The 21728-nt window shown below is 45.5% G+C and overlaps 1 protein-coding gene across 1 annotated transcript in view; it reads right to left on the reverse strand.

Moving 5' to 3' along the window:
* LOC144505369 (ran-binding protein 17-like) overlaps positions 1-16929 on the reverse strand; it is a 1005849-nt gene extending 988920 nt beyond the window's left edge. The window contains exons 1-2 of the mRNA XM_078231487.1: positions 16870-16929; positions 15831-15977 (exon numbers count right to left, since the gene is read on the reverse strand). Coding sequence (XP_078087613.1) covers positions 15831-15977; positions 16870-16929 — 207 coding nt within the window. The remainder of the gene's footprint in view (positions 1-15830; positions 15978-16869) is intronic.
* Positions 16930-21728: the final 4799 nt, after the last annotated feature.

The following is a 21728-nucleotide window of genomic DNA, read 5'->3' on the forward strand; positions in this document are numbered from 1 at the left end:
GAACAAAATCTTCTTGCAGCTCTCTAGCCTTTATAACTGCCGATCTCAGATCCTACAAATGGTGACTCCCCATGCAGGGGGTCAAATTAATCCCCCCACCCACATTTACAGTCATTCCAGGCACAAGCACTCTGGCCCGCAGCTCAAATCACCAAGAAATCAAGGGAAAAGAGACCTGACATCACAAGCCTCTACCCTTACTTTTTCCTGTGGTTTGCAGCCAAGAACTGTATTCCAAGGAGAGAAAGAGAAACAAAATCCTCTCCAAAATGTAATACTATACGGTCTGTTAATCTATTAGTGATTCATAAAATCTTATAACTTTCCATGCAACTTTTTTTTAAACCAGGGAAGCTGGAAGAAACTAAGAGAAAAGTATTCACACACTCTACTTCAACACTGATTTGTGACAAAGAATTCCACATTCTATTCATCCTGAAATATTATTCTTCCTTCTATGTCTCTCACTCAATTATCTTCCACCTTGCCACTCTTATCAACACCATTTCTCAAAATACAATTATAATATAGAAGCAGAAAAATGGAAACAATCTCATATAAAAGCAAAATACTGCTGATGCTGGAGATGTGAAACTAAAACAGTAAGTGCTGGAAAACCTAAGCAGGTCCAGCAACATCTGAGGAAACAGAAAACATTAATATTTTGAATTTGATATGACTCTTCTTTGGAACTTGGGATTTCGATGTTGTGGCCATCTCGGAGACACGGATAAAGCAGGGACAGGAATGGTTGTTGCAGGTTCCAGGGTTTAGATGTTTCAGTAAGTGCAGGGAAGGTGGTAAAAGAGGGGGAGGTGTGGCATTGTTAGTCAAGGACAGTATTACAGTGGCAGAAAGGACTCGTCTACTGAGGTAGTTTGGGCTGAGGTTAGAAACAGGAAAGGAGAGGTCACCCTGTTGGGAGTTTTTTTATAGACCTCCGAAAAGTTCCAGAGATATAGAGGAAAAGATTGCAAAGTTGATTCTGGATAGGAGTGAAAGTAACAGGGTAGTTGTACTGGGGGACTTTAACTTTACAAATATTGACTGGAAAAGCTATAGTTCGAGTACTTTAGAGGGGTCAGTTTTTGTCCAATGTGTGCAGGAAGGCTTCCTGACGCAGTATGTAGATAGACCAACAAGAGGCGAGGCCACATTGGATTTGGTACTGGGTAATGAACCAGGCCAGGTGTTAGATTTGGAGGTAAGTGAGCACTTTGGTGACAGTGACCACAATTCGATTACGTTTACCTTAGTAATGGAAAAGGATAGGTATATACCAAAGGGCAAGAGTTATAGCTGGGGGAAAGGAAATTATGATGCGATTAAGTGAGATTTAGCTGGCATAGGTTGGGGAAGGAAACTGCAGGGGATGGGCACAATTGTAATGTGGAACTTGTTCAAGGAACAGCTACTACGCGTCCTTGATAAATATGTACCTGTCAGGCAGGGAGGAAACAGACGTGTGAGGGAACTGTGGTTTACTAAGGAGGTTGAATCTCTTGTGAAGAGGAAGAAGGAGACTTATGTTAAGATGAGACGTGAAGGCTCAGTTAGGGCATTTGAGAGTTACAAGTTAGCCAGGAAGGACCTAAAGAAAGAGTTAAGAAGAGCCAGGAGGGGACATAAGAAGTCTTTGGCAGGTAGGATCAAGGAAAACCCTAAAGCTTTCTATCGGTACGTCAGGAGTAAAAGAATGACTAGGGTAAGATTAGGTCCAGTCAAGGACAGTAGTGGGAAGTTGTGCGTGGAGTCTGAAGAGATAGGAGAAGCACTAAATGAATATTTTTCATCGGTATTCACACTGGAGAGGGACAGTGTTGTCAAAGGGAGTACTGAGATGCAGGCTGTTGGACTGGATGGGATTGATGTTCATAAGGAGGAGGTGTTAGCAATTCTGGAAAGGGTAAAAATAGATAAGTCCCCTGGGCCGGATGGGATTTATCCTAGGATTCTCTGGGAGGCTAGAGAGGAGATTACAGAGCCTTTGGCTTTGATCTTTGTGTCGCTACTATCTACAGGAACTGTGCCAGAAGACTGGCGGATAGCAAATGTTGTCCCCTTGTTCAAGAAGGGGAGTAGGGACAACCCTGGTAATTATAGACCGGTGAGCCTTACTTCTGTTGTGGGCAAAGTATTGGAAAGGATTATAAGAGATAGGATTTATAATCACCTAGAAAGGAATAATTTGATTAGGGATAGTCAGCACGGTTTTGTGAAGGGTAGGTCGTGCCTCACAAACCTTATTGAGTTCTTTGAGAAGGTGACCAAAGAGGTGGATGAGGGTAAAGCAGTTGATGTGGTGTATATGGATTTCAGCAAAGCGTTTGATAAGGTTCCCCATGGAAAGCTCTTGCAAAAAATACGGACACATGGGATTGACGGTGATTTAGTGGTTTGGATCAGGAATTGGCTAGCTGTAAGAAAACAGAGGGTGGTGGTTGATGAGAAATATTCATCCTGGAGTTCAGTTACTGGTGGTGTACCGCAAGGATCTGTTTTGGGGCCACTGCTGTTTGTCATTTTTATAAATGACCTGGATGAGGGCGTGGAAGGATGGATTAGTAAATTTGCGGATGACACTAAAGTCGGTGGAGTTGTAGACAATGCGGAGGGAAGTGGCAGGTTACAGAGGGACATAGATAAGCTGCAGGGCTGGGCTGAGAGGTGGTAAATGGAGTTTAATGCGGAAAAGTGTGAGGTGATTCACTTTGGAAGGAGTAACAGGAATACAGAGTACTGGGCTAATGGTAAGATACTTGGTAGTGTGGATGAACAGAGGTATCTGGGTGTCCATGTGCATAGATCCCTGAAAGTTGGCACCCAGGTTGATAGGGTTGTTAAGAAGGCGTACGGTGTGTTAGCTTTTATTGGTAGAGGGATTGAGTTTCGGAGCCAGGAGGTCATGCTGCAACTGTACAAAACTCTGGTGCAGCCGCATTTGGAGTATTGTGTACAGTTCTGGTCGCCGTGTTATAAGAAAGATGTGGAAGTGTTGGAAAGGGTGCAGAGGAGATTTACCAGGATGTTGCCTGGTATGGTGGGAAAATCGTATGAGGAAAGGCTGAGGGGCTTGAGGTTGTTTTCGTTAGAGAGAAGAAGGTTAAGAGGTGACTTAATAGAGGCATACAAGATGATCAGAGGATTAGAGAGGGTGGATAGTGAGAGCCTTTTTCCTCGGATGGTGATGGCTAGCACGAGGGGACATAGCTTTAAATTGAGGGGTGAGAGATATAGGACAGATGTTAGAGGTAGGTTCTTTACTCAGAGAGTACTAAGGGCGTGGAAGGGCTTGCAGCAGTAGTGGACTCGTCAACATTAAGAGCATTCAAATGGTTATTGGATAAACATATGGATGATATTGGAAGAGTGTAGATTAGAGGGGCTTTAGATTGGTTCCACTGGTCGGCGCAACATCGAGGGCCGAAGGGCCTGTACTGCGCTGTAATGTTCGATGTTCTATGTTCTAATGGTGACCATGAATATCGTAAAAATCCATCTCGTTCACTAATGGCCTTCAGAGAGGGAAATCTGCCGTCTTTACCCAGTCAGGCCTAATTTTGACTCCAGACCACAACAATGTGGTTGACTCTTAACTGCCCTCCGAGGTGCCCGAACAAGCCACTCAGTTGTGTCTCACAACTACATGATCATGAGAGTCCTCAACATTGACTCTGGACCACATGAAGTTTCACAGCATTAAGGCAAATGTGAACAAGGAAACCTCCTGCTTATCACTGCTGTTCCTCCACTGATGAATCAACATCCCTTCAGGTTGAAATACCACTTCGAAGAAGCACTGAGGGTAGCAAGAACACAGGTGGGGGGTTTCAATGTCCAGGACCAAGAGTGACTCAGTATCACCACTAGTGGCCAAGCAGGTTGAATCCTGAAGCATGTAGCAGCAAGACTGGGTTTGTGGCAGATGATACGGGTACCAACAAAAGGACAAACTCTGCCTGACCAGTCCTCATCAATCTACCTGTTGCAGATGCATCTTCACATTGGTAAGTGGGATCATCATAGAGTCTTTATGGAGAAAACTCCACAGTCCTTGTGGAGACAAAGTCCCATCTTCACATTGAAGGCGCCCTCCAGTCTGTTGTGCGGTATTACCACAGTGCTAAATAGGACAGATTCCTATCAGATTTAGCAGCTCAAAATTGGGTATCTATGAAGCACTGTGGCAATCAGCTGCAGAACCATAATTATAAGCTCGGCATATCTCTCACTCGACCATTAGAAACATAGAAACATAGAAACCCTACAGTGCAGAAGGAGGCCATTCGGCCCATCGAGTCTGCACCGACCACAATCCCACCCAGGCCCTACCCCCACATATTTTACCCGCTAATCCCTCTAACCTACGCATCCCAGGACTCTAAGGGACATTTTTTAACCTGGCCAATCAACCTAACCCGCACATCTTTGGACTGTGGGAGGAAACCGGAGTACCCGGGGGAAACCCACGCAGACACGAGGAGAATGTGCAAACTCCACACAGACAGTGACCCGAGCCGGGTATCGAACCCGGGACCCTGGAGCTGTGAAGCAGCAGTGCTAACCACTGTGCTACCGTGCCGCCCCGTGTGCTACCGTGCCGCCCCGTGTGCTACCGTGCCGCCCCTTGATTAGCATCAAGCCAAGGGCCCAACCCTGGCGGCACCAGGCTTAACAAAAAATGAAGTGCAACCCTGGTAAAGCTAGAACACAGAAGTACATGCATGCTGAAGAACAGAAATAATATGCTACAAAGAAAGGAGTATGCGACAGTGAAAGTTATGTCATCCGACATCCAACAAATCGGATCAAAGTTTTGCAGTCCTGTAATACATCAAGTAATACAGAGACAATTAAACAACTAAAAGGAAGTGGAGGCAAAATCCCCATCCTCAGTGAAGGCAGAGCCCAGCACATCAGCGCATAAGACAAGCTGAAGCATTTGCAACCATCTTCAGCCAGAAGTGCCAAATGGATCATCTATCTCAGTCTCCTCCTGACATCCTCAGCATCAAAGATGCCAGCCTTCAGCCAATTTGATTCACTCTAATTGATATCAAGAAAAGGCTGTGCATACTGAACATAACAAAGGCTACGGGCCCTGACAACATCCCAGCTGCAATGCTCAATACTTGCACTTCAGAACAAGCCACATCCCTAGCTGAGCTGTTCCAGTGCAGCTACAAATCTGGTATTTATCCAACAAGAAAATTGCCCAGATATGTCCTGTCAACAAGAATAACATATTTATTTTAGCATCTTTAATATAACAAAATGTCCCAAGGCATTTCACAGGAGCGGTATAAATCAAAAAATGACACCAAGCCACATAAGGAAATAGTAAGTCAGATACGAACTTGGTCAAAGAGTTAGGTTTTAAAAAATGTCTTAAAGGAGGAAAATGTCCATTCATTTCTTGATGTAGCAGGATTGCAAAACTTTGATCTGATTTGTTGGTTGCAGGATTACACAGCATTATCTGTGGCATACCCTTTCTTTGTAGCATAGTTTCGGTTCTTTAGCATGACATGTTGGGTGTTGTCCAGCGTATCACAGAATTGTTATAGTGCAGGAGCAGGTCATTCGATCCATCATGTCTGCACCTGCTCTGGGAATGAGCAATTTGCCGAGTGCCATTCTCCTGCCTTCTCTCAGTAACCCTGCAAATCCTTCTGTTTCAAATAATAGTCTTCTGAATGCATCAATTGAATCTGTCTGCGCCACACTCTCAGGCAGTGCATTCTAGATCTCAACCCAACACTGGGTGAATAAGTTCTTTTCATATCACTTTTGCTACTTTTGCCAATTACTTCAAATTTGTGCCCTCTCATTTGCCATGCTTTCACGAGTGTTTTTCCTATCTACTCTGCCCAGAACCCTCCAGAATTTGAATACCAAATTTCCTCTCTGCCTTCTCTTCTCCAAGGAAAACAGTCCTAACTTCTCCAATCAATCTTCATAATCTAAGATCTTCAACTCTGGAACCATTCTCATGAATCTGCTTTGCACTCTCTCCTATGCCTTCATAAAACTGTGGCACCCAGAACTGGATGTAACAATATCCAGCTGAGGCTGGATTAGTGTCTTACAAAAGCTCAACATAACCTCTTTGCTCTTGTAATCTATGCCCCTATTAATAAAGCCTGGGATCTATCTGCTTTATTAACCATGCTCTCAATCTGTCCTGCCATCTTCAAATACTTGTGCACAAATACATCCCGGTCCCTCTGTTCCTGCACCTCCCTTCGAGTTCAACCCTTGTTATATTGTTCTCCAAGTTCCTCTGACCAAAATGAATCACCTCACATTTCTCCACACTGAACTTCATCTGCACATTCCATCAACCTGTCTACATCCTTTCAAGTTCTACACTAACCTCCTCACAGTTAGCAATGCCTCCAAGTTTCGTATCAACTGCAAATTTTGAAACTGGGCCCTGTCCAGCAAGGTCCAGGGGAAAAGCAAGGGTCCCAATATTGACCCCTGGAGAATGGCACTACACATCCTCCCCCAGATTGGAAAATAGCCATTAACTACTATTTTCTGTCCCTTGTCATTCAGCCAATTTGGTTTCCATCCTGCTACTATCCTTTTTATTCCTTGAGCTACAACTTTGTTCACAAATCTGTTGTGCAGCACTGCATCAAATGTCTTTGGAAGTCCATGTATACCACAGCAACAGCATTGTCCACATCAACCCCCTCTGTTATTGCTTCAAATAATTCCAGCAAGTTAGTTAAACATGATCTTTCCTCAAGAAATTTATGCTGCTTTCCTTAAATAAGCCATATTTTTTCATTTGACTATTAATTATTGTTTCTAAAAGTTTCTCCCCACTGAAGCTAAACCGATTGGCCTGTAGTCATTCAGCTTATCTTTACATACTTTTTTGAACACCTGATCAAACTGGCCTAGCTCATTCATAGCACTGTATAATCTTTTGCACCTCTCTTGAAAATTTGTTCCTTATCCTTCATACTAGCTGGTGACCTAAAGACGACTCCGGGCAATTGTAATTGCACCTTTTTTGTTCCTTTGCTCTAGTCATAGAGGTTTACAGCATGGAAACAGGCCCTTCGGCCCAACTTGTCCATGCCACCCAGTTTTTACCACTAAGCTAGTCCTAATTGCCCGCGTTAGGCCCACATCCCTCTGTACCCATCTTACCCATGTAACTGTGTAAATGCTTTTTAAAAGACAAAATTGTACCCGCCTCTATTACTGCCTCCAGTAGCTTGTTCCAGACACACCATTCTCTGAGTGAAAAAATTGCCCCTCCGGACCCTTTTGCATCTCTCCCCTCTCACCTTAAACCTATGCCCTCTAGTTTTAGACTCACCTAACTTTGGGAAAAGATGTTGACTATCTATCTACCTTATCTATGCCCCTTATTATTTTATAGACCTCTATAAGACCACCCCTTAGCCTCCTACGCTCTAGGGAAAAAAGTCCCAGTCTATCCAGCCTCTCCTTATAACTCAAACCATCAAGTCCTGGTAGCATCCTAGTAAATCTTTGCTGCACTCTTTCTAGTTTAATAATATCCTTTCTATAATAGGATAACCAGAACTGTACACAGTATTCCAAGTGTGGCCTTACTAATGTCTTGGACAAGTTCAACAAGATGTCCCAACTCCTGTATTCAGTATTCTGACCAATGAAACCAAGCATGCCGAATGCCTTCTTCACCACCCTGTTCACCTGTGACTCCACTTTCAAGGAGCTATGAATCTGTATTCCTAGATCTCTTTATTCTATAACTCTCCCCAATGCCCCACCATTAACCGAGTAGGTTCTGCCCCGATTCGATCTACCAGAATGCATCACCTCACATTTATCTAAATTAAACTCCATCTGCCATTCATCAGCTCACTGGCCCAATTGACACCAAACCTAAGTAACCTTCTTCACTGTCCACTATGACACCAAACCTAAGTAACCTTCTTCACTGTCCACTATGCCACCAGTCGTGGTGTCATCTGCAAACTTCCTAACCATGCCTCCTAAATTCTCATCCAAATCATTAATGTAGCAAATATCAGTGGACCCAGCACCGATCCCTGAGGCACATCGCTGGTCACAGGCCTCTGATTTGAAAAGTAACCCTCTCCAACAATCCTCTGTCTTCTGTCGTTAAGCCAATTTTAACCTTATGCAACAGCCTACCATGCGGTACCTTGTCAAAGGCTTTGCTAAAGTCCATGTAGACAACGTCGACTGCACAACCCCCATCTACCTTATTGGTTACCCCTTCAACAAACTCACTCAAATTCGTGAGACATGATTTTCCACTCACAAAGCAATGCTAACTGTCCCTAATCAGTCCTTGCCTCTCTAAATGCCTGTAGATCCTGTCTCCCAGAATATCTTCGAACAACTTACCCACTACAGACGTTCAGCTCACTGGTCTGTAGTTCTCAGGCTTTTCCCTGCAGCCGTTTTTAAACAAAGGCACAACATTTGCTAACTCCAATCTTCAGGCACCTCACCTGTAGTCAAATAGGTTCTGTCCTTAACTCCTCTGAGATGTCCTCTTTCTCCAATGCTGCAGTGTTATCCCACCGTGTGAGCGTCACGGTGTCAGAGTGCTTAGCACTGCTGCCTCACAGCGCCAGGGACCCAGGTTCAACTCCTTGGGGCACAGTCTGTGTGAAGTTTGAACTTTCTCGCCGTGTCTGCATGGGTTTCCTCCAGGTCCTCCAGTTTCCTCCCACAGTCCAAAGATGTGCGGGTTAGGTTGATTGGCCAGGCTAAGTTGACCCTAGTGTCAGGGGGATGAGTAGGGTAAACGTGTGGGGTTATGGGAATAGAGCCTGGGTGGGATTGTGGTCAGAACAGACTCGATGGCCCGAATGGTCTCCCTCTGTACTATAGGGATACTATAGATTCTATGGATTAATCAATCCCACCACCCTATTTTTATTCTTTCAGGGGATGTGAGCCTTGAACTTGAATTTCAGAGGGAAGTTAAGAGTCAATGACATTGCTGTGTTGGAGTCACATGCAGGCCAGACCAGGTAAGAATGGCAGATTTCCTTACCTAAAGGATATTAATGAACCTGATGGGTTTTTCCAACAACGATGGACACCGTTTAATTCCAGATTTATTAATTGAATTCAAATTCCACCAGCCCCTGTCATGAGGTTTGAACCTGTGTTCCAAGAGCATTAGCCTCAGGATTATTAGCCCAGTCACGTTATCACTGTGCCACTATCTCCCCTTTGCTTCCTCTTCTCCTTTTCCCTCTCTCCCTTTCTTCCTTTCTGAAAACCTTGCATCCAAAGATACTTCAAGAAGTACAAAGAACAAAATAACGAATAAAGAAAATTACAGCACAGGAACAGGCCCTTCGGCCCTCCAAGCCTGCACCGACTATGCTGCCCAACTTAACTAAAACCCCCTACCCTTCCGGGGACCATATCCCTCTATTCCCATCCTATTCATGTATTTGTCCAGACGCCCCTTAAAAGTCACTACCGTATCCGCTTCCACTACCTCCCCCGACAACGAGTTCCAGGCACCCACCACCCTCTGTGTAAAAAATCTGCCTTGTACATCTCCTTTAAACCTTGTCCCTCGCACCTTAAACCTGTGCCCCCTAGTAACTGACTCTTCCACCCTGGGAAAAAGCTTCTGACTATCCACTCTGTCCATGCCTCTCTGATGCGATTAAATCACTCGGGAGGCCAGATTGTACCCGGGAAATAAAGGCTTTTATTACTAACAAGAATGGAGCACACTATATACAATACAATCCCAGACTAAAGAGTCACCAGGCAGTGCAGTGACCTTTATACTCCCCAGGTAGGCGGAGCCAACTGGAGTGTACCACAGAACAATATCAACAGGTAGAACAGCCCAACCCTAACCCCAACAGTAACAACAGTAACATATCTACAAACACCCATAGTGCTGACCATCCATGGTTCAGTACCCATAGTGGTAACCAACTATGGTTCACCACATTCACCCCTCCTTTAAAACAAAGGCCGGAGGGGCAAAAAAACAGAACAACTGTTCATATATTCACAAGTTCAGTCGTATTGGAGGACCGCACCGTCTCTGTGACCTCCTCAACACTGGCGGTAACGCCGGTTCTGGTAACCGTGGTGACCTTCTCTCCAAGGCGGTGTCCAGTGACTCCTCCAGTTCCTCACAGACAGGTGGACCACGAGGTGGCGACAATCTGCTGGACTCGAGCACGCCTTGAGGTGGTGACAATCTCCTGGACTCAAGCAAGCTGTACACAGGAGTAAGAGGATTAAGTGGTGGTCCCGATACTGCCCGCACCGTGTCAGGAGGGGAGATAAAGGTCAAGGGGTCCCTAACTAGGGGTGTGGGAGCGACTGGGGCTTCCAAGTCCCCTGCAGGCGCCAGATCTCTAATAGAGACCGTGTCCTCTCGCCCGTCAGGATATGCCACATGGGCATATTGAGGGTTGGCGTGGAGGAGATGGACCTGTTCAACCAAAGGGTCGGACTTGCGGGTCCTAACATGCCGCCGCAGGAGGACAGGTCCTGAGTACATCAACCAAGACGGTAATGAGGTCCCAGAGGAAGACTTCCTAGGGAAGGAAGACATCCTCACATGTGGAGTAGCGTTGGTTGCCGTACACAGGAGTGAGCGGATGGAATGGAGCGCATCAGAAAGTACCTCTTGCCAACGGGAGACTGGAAGACCTTTAGACCTCAACGCCAGTAAGACAGCCTTCCAGACTGTAGCATTTTCTCGTTCAACCTGTCCATTACCCCTAGGGTTGTAACTCGTAGTTCTACTTGAGGCAATCCCTTTTGAGAGCAGGCATTGCCTCAAGTCGTCGCTCATGAATGACGAGCCCCTATCACTGTGGATATCGCTGGGGTAACCGAACAGGGTGAAAAGATCCCGTAATGCTTTGATAACCGTGGCAGCAGTCGTATCAGAACAGGGAATGACAAAAGGGAATCGTGAGTACTCGTCAATCACATTGAGGAAGTACACGTTCCGATCTGTCGAAGGAAGGGGGCCCTTGAAGTCCACACTCAGTCTTTCAAAAGGGCGAGTGGCCTTAATGAGGTGTGCCCTGTCAGGTCGGTAGAAGTGCGGTTTGCATTCAGCACATACCTGGCAGCTTCGGGTTATGGACCTGACATCCTCCACTGAGTAGGGTAGATTCTGGGCCTTTACGAAATGGAAGACCCCCGGATGGCAGAGATCATTGTGGAGGGCCTGTAATCGATCCTCCTGCACACTTGCACATGTTCCACGCGACAGGGCGTCTGAGGGCTCATTGAGCTTCCCTGGACGGTACATGGTATCATAGTTGTAGGTAGAGAGTTCGATTCTCCACCTCAAGATTTTATCATTTTTGATCTTACCCCGTAACGTGTTGTTGAACATGAACGCCACGGACCGCTGGTCCGTGAGCAGGGTGAATCGTTTTCCCGCCAAGTAATGGCGCCAATACCGAACGGCCTTCACAATGGCCTGGGCCTCCTTTTCCACCGCAGAGTGCCGAATTTCGGGGCCTTGGAGGGTGCGAGAGAAAAAGGCGACGGGCCTGCCCGCCTGGTTAAGTGTGGCGGCCAGGGCGAAATCAGATGCATCACTCTCCACCTGAAAGGGGATGGACTCATCAAAAGCGTGCATCGTGGCTTTCGCGATGTCGGCTTTTATCCCTGCAAAGGCTAAGCGAGCCTCTGTTGCTAGGGGAAAGGAGGTAGACTTGATGAGCGGACGGGCTTTGTCCGCATAATTGGGAACCCACTGTGCATAGTCTGAAAAGAAGCCTAAGCATCTTCTCAGTGCTTTGATGCTAGTGGGCAGGGGAAGTTCAAGGAGGGGACGCATACGGTCTGGATCAGGGCCAAGGACCCCGTTTTCCACCACGTATCCGAGAATTGCGAGGCGGCGCTTGCGAAATACGCACTTCTCCCTGTTGTAGGTCAGATTCAAGCGAGACGCAGTGCGTAAAAATCTAAGGAGGTTGGCATCATGGTCCTGCTGGTCATGGCCGCAGATAGTGACGTTATCCAGGTACGGGAAGGTAGCCCGCAGCCCGTTCTGGTCCACCATTCGGTCCATTGCACACTGGAAGACCGAGACCCCATTCGTGACGCCAAAGGGAACCCTTAAAAAGTGATAAAGACGACCATCCGCCTCAAGGCCGTGTATTTTTGGTCCTCTGGGCGAATGGGGAGCTGGTGGTAAGCTGACTTCAAGTCAATGGTGGAGAACACCCGGTACTGCGCAATCTGGTTGACCATGTCAGATATGCGCGGGAGAGGATACGCATCCAGCTGCGTATATCTATTAATGGTCTGACTATAGTCTATGACCATCCGGGGTTTGTTTCCAGTTTTAACCACCACTACTTGCGCTCGCCATGGACTAGAGCTAGGTTGGATGATCCCTTCCCTGAGGAGCCGCTGAACCTCAGATCGAATAAAGATCCGATCCTCAGCGCTGTAACGCCTGCTCTTGGTTGCGATGGGCTTGCAGCCTGCCACGAGATTCTCGAATAAAGGTGGTGGGGTGATTCTGAGTGTTGAGAGGCTACATGTGGAGCGCGCTGGGAAATTTGGAGGCTGCTGTGCTCCCACTGAAAGTGGAGGGAGTGGCCCATCGTACTGCAGGGTTACACTCCTCAGGTGGACCATAAAGTCTAGTCCCAGGAGTATCGGAGCGCAAAGGTGCGGTAACACAAGGAGCCTGAAGTTCTCGTAAACTGTGCCCCGCACCGTCAGGTTGACCACGCAGCTCCCTAGCATGGTAACAGACCGGGACCTCGACGCCATCGAAATTGTCTGTCTGACAGTCCGTACTCGGAGACCGCACCGTTTCACGGTGTCAGGATGAATGAAGCTCTCCGTGCTCCCGCTGTCAAACAAACAATGAATTTGGCGTCCATTTACCTCTATGCCCATCATGGACTTGTCGAGTCTGTGAGGCTTGGCCTGGTCCAGGATGATTGACGCCACCGTTGGGTCTTGGGTGCAACTGCAGGCAGCTGAGATGGTTGATGATGATGACCTCTGCTGGTCGTCTGCGGTCGGTGCTGACCAAAATGGCTGCGCCCATGGATGGCACGTGGTCGGTGGCGCTAAAAGTGGCGGCCCCTGCAGGTCGCACGTGTCTTGCGTCTCCGTCGTCAGGAATGGCGGCGCTCTGGAATCGCACGTGGTGGAAGACCTCGAAGACGCTGGAGACAAGGAGACAGGCTCTGGAGAATCACATGCCGCGCTGCTATGTTTGGAGAGTGGTTTGGTCCTGCAGACTTTGGCATAATGCCCTTTCTTTCCACAATACCGTTCTAGCTGGACATCGCTGCCGAGGGTGTTTCGCCAATCCACAGAAGTAACACCGCGGGCCTCCTGGAGCTGCCACCGTCGTCAGGTCCGAGGTTGGAAACACAATCGCGCAGTTTTTCGGAGCCGCTGAATAAAGTAGAGTCGGTGGCTGTACTTGCCACGATGTTCCCACGTGGTCGGTGGGGTACGTTTCTAGACTTCTGGAGGCCGTTTCCATAGCGTCAGCCAATTCTACTGTCTTAGCGAGGTCTAGATTACCTTGCTCTAGCAGCCGAAGGCAAATATATGACGAGCCGATTCCCGCCACGAACGCATCTCGGATCAAGTCGTTCGTATACTGGGCCGCCGACACTGGCTTGCAGTTGCAGGCTCTGGCTAGCTGCTGAAGTTCACACAGGTACTGTTCTGTCGTTTCGCCGGGCTGCCGCCGTCGAGTGGCTAGAAGGTGTCGCGCATGGATCCCGTTTGGCGGTTTGTTGTACCGTTTCTTAAGTAGTTCGATGGCCCCTATGTAGTCTTGGGCATCGCGGATTGATAAGTATACGGTGTCGCTTACCCTCGCGTGGAGGACCCGCAGTCTATCGGCGTCGTTTTGAATGGCTGTTGAGGCATCGATGTAGTCTTGAAAACACTTTAACCAATGGTCGAAAGTGTTCGAAGCTCCTGCCGCACGTGGATCCAAAGTAAGCCGATCGGGTTTCAACATTTGCTCCATGGTTTTTCAAAATTTTGTTAGTAATAAAATTGATGCGCGATTAAATCACTCGGGAGGCTAGATTGTACCCGGGAAATAAAGGCTTTTATTACTAACAAGAATGGAGCACACTATATTCAATACAATCCCAGACTAAAGGGTCACCAGGCAGTGCAGTGACCTTTATACTTCCCCAGGTAGGCGGAGCCAACTGGAGTGTACCACAGAACAATATCAACAGGTAGAACAGCCCAACCCTAACACCAACAGTAACAACAGTAACATATCTACAAACACCCATAGTGCTGACCATCCATGGCTCAGCACTCATAGTGGTAACCAACTATGGTTCACCACACTCTCATAATCTTGTAGACTTCTATCAGGTTTCCCCTCAACCTCCGTCGTTCCAGTGAGAACAAACCAAGTTTCTCCAACCTGTCCTCATAGCTAATGCCCTCCATACCAGGCAACATCCTGGTAAATCTTTTCTGCACCCTTTCCAAAGCCTCCACTTAACACCCAGTCCTGTCTTTCTTTAAACGAGGTGTCTATTATAGCCAAAACCTATTTCCACATGGCAATCTGCATCTGCAACTCACCAATCATATCTAAAACATTTTCATTCACATACATGCACAGCAACTCTGATTTAGACTTTATTCTCCCTTACTCTGAATCATCTATCACTAGTATCCTTCCATCTTCCTTTTACCCCCATGTAAAGTCGAGCAACCCAAGGTGCCATGAGTTTTAATAAAGGCAAAATACCGCAGATGCTGGAATCAGCTCTGACAAAGGGTCATCTGAAACATTGGTTCTATTCTCTCTCCACAAATGCTGTCAAACCTGCTGAGATTTTCCAGAATTTTCTGTTTTTGTGCCATGGACTTTACTCTGGCTGAACTCACCAGGTGAACCCACATACCTATCAGTATTCAGAACTGAATACATTTTGGAGAGTGGATGCAATCAGGGGGCTCCTGCACTACCTGCGTGTTTCTTTTTGACTGTCTGATGGTCATGCATTCCACCTGTCCTTGCATTCACTTAAGCTGCGGAGTGACCACATCCATGAAGCTCTCAATTTCATGCTTGAGACACAGCAATGCCAGTTACTGCAACTGACAACACTTTATTCACAAATGGTCATCCAGGACACAATATTCCTACATAGAACAGGATGTGCACTCTTGAGAATGGAGCAGACTTAGCATTTCTCTGTTAATTCATAAACTTGCTACTACTAATAAATCACACAACTGTGAATAAACTATTATCAGTAATAACAACCATACTATTAATAAATCTTATCAATACTACAAACATTTCTATTTTGTAATGTCCTTGCATTTTTATATGTATCATTTGACGACACCGAGAATGATGGATGTGGGAAATGGAAACATGTCATTCTGGTCAGTGGGAGGTTTTATTTTGATAATGGACAGAACTTCAAGCAGGTACTTGAGGTCCATTATGATGGAGACTGAGAAAGTGAGTATGCTATACACCAAAAAATTCAGCATGCTCAAAGAAAAGCAAGGACCAGTATTATTAATCACTTTGTTGACAACTAGAATAGGTGTCATCTGAAAGAATTCAAACAGGCATAGCCAGTAGTGCCCTCAAATTTCTACAATCTCTCATAGTGCTAGGACAACATGGATACTGGGAATTAAACATTTTCTTCAATAGTTGTCTTGTCCCAGCAGTAGGGGAGCAGTAATTGTCTCAAGTTTGTGTTGGTCTCGGAACTGATTTTGGAACCTCTTAATCACTGGACAGAAAGTAGAACAAAATTCTAGTTCTTTTGGCATGAACACAAGGATAAAAATGAACTTACTGTTCCTTGTTCCAGTAGGAGCTGGCACTTGCTGAGACATTCTGGGCTCTCAGTGAGTTCAATCAAGGCTTTTTCTGCTTGTAATCGCTGGGCTGGATCTGTGGCCTCATAAAGTTGCTTGCATATTATTTCCAATTGTGCCAAATCCTGCAACATCAAAAAGAACAGTTCAAAATTTAAGACTGGGCAACACTTCCACATAGATGCCTCATTTCTTTCATACCTAGATGCTTTCAAAATGTTGCTTTCAATATTTAAAATGAACAATAGAAGATTTTTTGTAAAATTGAATTGCCTAAAACCTCAGATGTGAACAAACTACATAGTACACTCAGTGCACAGTCCATAACTCAATCAGCATTTATTTCAAGTAAAAACACACCAACCTTTTGTCAGCCACATACCCTATAAAAGCATCCAACAAGAGCTATAAAAATATTTGCCAAAATAGCATTTGAGTCTAGTCATTGCAAATATATAACTGACACTTTCTCTCAAGAACAACTGCAATGATTTATCGAACCAACTATATATAAATATATATTTTATACTTTGACAAAACAGACATAAATATACAAATAAAGTTAAATCTTAAATCAAAATAACTTGCATGCAAGGATGATAAAAGCACTATAATAAATGCCTCCAAGTGTCGTGAACACACATTATTCTGCAACAGACTGAAAAACAGCTTAACAATTCTACTCAGTAACCTCCTAATTAATTTGCCTAATGTATTGATTCCCCGAGTGAAGGAGGCCTACACAACTTGTCAATTGTGTCACTTGTGTCAGAGACTATCAATTCTATTTAACAATTTCATAAGTTGGAGTTTTCGAATATGTCAGTGGACAAATATACTGCATGATATGTTATCCAAGAGTTTCATCCCAGACTATGTGGTAATAAGAGGGTAACCTCAGCTTCCAAATTTGACCGCCATAAAACTGCCGTTCCTGGGAGCTGCATACATAGAATCAGCGATGACATTCTAGGGCACAGTTATAATTACGAGCAGTATTAAACATAACGCTAATACCCAGTGTGCAAGTTCACATACGACAAATGACCATTTGATAGCAGAGAACTTCCAGTACATATAGAATAAAATCACCAGACAATAAGAGCAATAAGAGAGACATTTCTCTCTCAAGAAGCAACATCTTGCTTTTCCACATATTATAGTTGCTACAGGGGGTGAAGATCAGTAATTTTTTCGGTTACACATCTGACATTGATTCACACACTAAATAGCACAAATCTCAGCCTCAAATCTCTAGAATCCACATCACTGCCTTTTCTGATTACATCCGAGTGCGACTTGAAACAGAGTGGGGATGTTTGGTGAGAAGAGGGAAAATTTAAATATTTTTCTAAAAACCTAATATTGTTTGTATTTCTCTTTAACATTTAACTGCAGGTACTGTTTAACTTCTGAAGTCTCATCTAGTGACCTAAGTTGAGGGATAGAACCAACCACTGGCTGCAGCTGAAACAGTTAATTAAGGAAACTGGTTTGAATTGGTCTTGCTTTACCTAGGATCAGCAAGTACCTTTGTTCAGAATATATAGGCCCATAACTTCCTTTTATCAGTGGGAAGCCTTGGCCCGCCAATACTAGAAGAAAAAAGTTCGAAGAATGCGAAGAAACTTCCATTTCCACCAGCAGCCTCAGGCCTGCATTGGGACAGTCTGCACAGGCCTGAGTGGGTCGCAGTTACAGAATAGCCAGACCCCTTTGTGATGAGGTAGGAAAGGGAATGCTAAATGGGGGAAGAGATTTAAACAGTAGTAATATAGAGGAAGCAACAGATCTGACAGCTGTAATAAAGGTATTTTGAAGAGTTTGTTTTACACTTTTTGGTTCTTTCCTTTAACCAGACAATGCTATTATATTTAGTTATTTTAAAGTGCCATTTTTAATTTAATTTTTTATTTAATATGTATAAGTGGACATAGATGCAAGACTGGGCGGAGAAGTGGCAGATGGACTTTAACCCAGATAAATGCGTAGTGGTCCATTTTGGCAGGTCAAATGGGATGAAGGAGTACAATATAAAGGGAAAGACTCTTAGTACTGTAGAGGATCAGAAGGACCTTGGGGTCCGGGTCCATAGGACTCTGAAATCGGCCCTGCAGGTGGAGGAGGTGGTTAAGAAGGCGTATGGTGTGCTGGCCTTTATCAATCGAGGGATTGAGTTTAGGAGTCCGGGGATAATGATGCTGCTATATAAGACCCTCGTCAGACCCCACTTGGAGTACTGTGCTCAGTTCTGGTCGCCTCATTACAGGAAGGATGTGGAAAAAATTGAAAGGGTACAGAGGAGATTTACAAGGATATGCCTGGATTGAGTGGCATGCCTTATGAGGATAGGCTGAGGGAGCTCGGTCTTTTCTCCTTGGAGAGACATAGGATGAGAGGAGACCTAATAGAGTTATATAAGATGTTGAGAGGCATAGATCGGGTGGACTCTGAGGCTTTTTCCTAGGGTGGAAATGGCTGCTACGAGAGGACACAGGTTTAAGATGCTGGGGGGTAGGTACAAATGTTAGGGGGAAGTTTTTCACACAGAGGGTGGTGGGCGAGTGGAATCGGCTGCCGTCAGTGGTGGTGGAGGCAAACTCAATAGGGTCTTTTAAGAGACTCCTGGATGAGTACATGGGACTTAATAGGATGGAGAGTTATAGGTAGGCCTAAAAGGTAGGGATATGTTCGGCACAACTTGTGGGGCCGAAGGGCCTGTTTTGTGCTGTAGTTTTTCTATGCTTCTAGATTTAAAACAAAACAGTGAAAATGCAATTTAAATCTGCACTAGATTATTATGTAACTTTACATGTTTACAGTTGCTGCTGGGCAAGCTGTAGCACCATCAGGGATGCAGAAGGTTCCCTCACGTGGATGGGTAAGAGTTCAGGGGTTATGCAGGAAGAATTAGGGTCCCTCCCCTCTCCCTCTAACACTGCTACTTCTACCTCAGCTACCCCGTCTTCTTGTGCATTTTTAATTATTCTGTGCAGCTGGCCACCCACTTGTTGTAAATGGTGTGATGTATAATCCGTTGTTTTTCTTTGTGTTTATCAGTAGTATATTTCTTTTTTGATTATTTCAATTATGCTATTCAGTTATAATGGTCTCCTATTTAAATGTTACATTCTGATGTTTCAATAAATCATTTGTAGAATTTTGTAAACTTTAATGTAAAACATTTATTAACCAAAATGTTACAAATGCAAAACTTTGATAGCATGTTGACATTTAACTTAACGTTTAACTTTAGCAGCTGCAGTATGACATAATGTCTCATAACTACCTCATCTTTTCCAAATTTACTTTAGCACAATGTTCAGTAAAACATATTTTAATTGAAAAAAAGTTCTGTTGTCTTTATGTAAACAGGGAAGGGAAGGAAGAGATGAGATGGAGTGGTGAGAGGGAGAGGAGAGAGGGAAGGGAGGGAATGGAATGAGGTAGGGAGGGAAGGGAATGGGGAGGGGAATGAGGGAAGGACAGAATGATGGAAGGATGGAAGGAAATAAGGGATGGAGAAAGGGAGGGAAGGAAGGACATTTGTTAATTTTAAAAGTTCAATGTCCATAAGCAGCAGCAACCAGGTAATCTCGGAATCAGGTTTTAAATCTGCACTGCATTCTGGAATACCTATCAGAGAGAGAGTTCACATCAGTTAACAGCGACTTGCATATGCCACTTTAAGGATTATATTTTACTAAAGCATTTGAAGCAGCCATGTTGCTTATTTCACAACTGTAAACGTCACCCTATATCTTAAGAGGTTTCCAAGGATCAACATTACGGGGGAAACTTACTAAAAAATAGTCTAAGTCTAGGATGTGCTTGAAAGCAGGAGAGTTTCTGACTCATTTTTGGGCACATTCAAATGCAGCATCTTATCTACACGGTGCAGGAAAAGATGGGCTAAATCATTCCTGGCCTTAGATCGCGAACAAGCTTGCTGGAGCAGCAGAGGATGCCATTGCGCATGTGTAGACCTCTGTGACGGCACAGGCATAATGGCAACCAGCAGAAGTCTGACAGGTCTGAGAGAGAGAGAGAGAGAGAGACCTGTCTGAGAGATCTGTCGGGCCTCTCCAGCCCCCCAGTCCCGCCCCGCAGCTATCACAGGGTCCCACGGCCGTTCGCGAGCCCTACCCCAGCCAGAATATCACCTCCCCCACCCACCGATCACCTGCAGAGTAGCAATGGGCCCCCCTCCCGCCCCACCAATCACTCGCAGAGTGCAGTGGGACTCACTCCCCCACCAATCGCCTGCAAAGTGGCAGCGGGGGCCCCCCTTTCTCCCCCACCAATTGTCTGCAGAGTGACAGTGGGGCCCCCCCTCCTTACCTGATCGGCCTGCCCCAGTCTGGCCCTGCTCCGTGTAGGCCGTGCCCCCATCTGGCCCCGCCCCTCAGGCCTCAGCCCCTAGCACTGCCCAAGAGGCACCACCCTTGCGCTCAACCTCCCCAGGGGCCTCAAATGCCTCCAGTTCTACCAGCAAGGCCATCACGACTGGTCCACGTTACTGGGGACCATACATGTTCTTCACTGGAGAGAACTTCTCCCAGCGAGGCCACAGTGGCAAGTGAGCCTGGACTCATTAATTCAGTGTAAAAGACAGATTTTAATGTATCTGAATACATTATTCAGCCTCTCGCCGGAAATGGGCAGGAGGCTGATTGTGCCGGATATCTGGTGTCTGTAAGATCGCGAGAGATGAGAAATCGGGCGTGAACCTGATTTCTCATCTCTTAAGAGTGGTCACACCCTTTAGAATAGGATCTTCTGGTTTGAAAAGTGGTCAAGAACAGGAGGATGTGACTGCAGCTGAGGCGGGAAGGGGACCCGGAGATCAGCAGTGCCAGCCTCTGCAACTGTCCAACAGGTTTGTGGTTCTTTCAGCTTGTTTGGCTGAGAGTGCGGGCTGCAGACTGGATGAGCTGACTGGCCATGACACTGTGGTGCTGGATGCTATTTAGGGATCGAGGGAGCATATCAGAATGTAGTGACAGTTGGGGACAGTACAGTTTTTTTATTAGTGTCACAAGTTGGCTTACATTAACATCACAATGAAGTTAGTGTGAAAGGGTATTAACACTGTTCTCTGCAGCAATGAGAGAGTCCATATGGCTGGTGCCAGGGTATGAAACATCTGTTCAGGGGTGGAGAGAAACATGCAGTGGAGGGGGAGGATCCAGTTATTGTGGTCCATGAGGTACCAATAACATAAGCAAGACGAGGAAGGAGGTTCTGCACAGTCAGTTTGAGGAGCAAGGCACCAGAAGAAGAACATCAAAAGTAATAATTTCTGGATTATTACCCGAGCCACACAGAAATTGGCATAAGAAAAATAAAAGCAGAGAAATGAATGCATGGCTCAAAGACTGCTGTGGGAGAAGTGGGTTCTCATTCATGGAGCACTGACACCAGTACTGGGGAGAGTGAGATCCATATTGGTGAGACAGTCTACACCTGAACCGGGCTGGGGCTGATGTTCTCACAAACAGCATAATTAAAGTTTTAAAGTTTAAAGTTTATTTATTAGTGTCACAAGTAGGCTTACATTAACACTACAATGAAGTTACTGTGAAAATCCCCGAGTCGCCATACTCCAGTGTGAAACTAGGGAAGTAGAAAGAGTTTTAAACTAAATAGTGGGAGAAGAGATCAAATTTGTGAAGATGTGATAAACCAAAGAGGCAGGGCAAGAGAGAAAGGGTCTAACATGGGAAATGATAAACAGACCGTGAGAGGAAAGGACAGAGAGTACAAATCTAAGGGTAAATCAGCAGATAAGGCTAGATGCTACAAAAATATTGAAGGCCAAAACTTAACGTTCTGTATCTGAATGGGCATAGCATTCGAAACAAAACATGAACTCA

This window comes from Mustelus asterias, chromosome 16 (genome assembly GCF_964213995.1).
Source record: "Mustelus asterias chromosome 16, sMusAst1.hap1.1, whole genome shotgun sequence".
Classification (NCBI taxonomy): domain Eukaryota; kingdom Metazoa; phylum Chordata; class Chondrichthyes; order Carcharhiniformes; family Triakidae; genus Mustelus; species Mustelus asterias.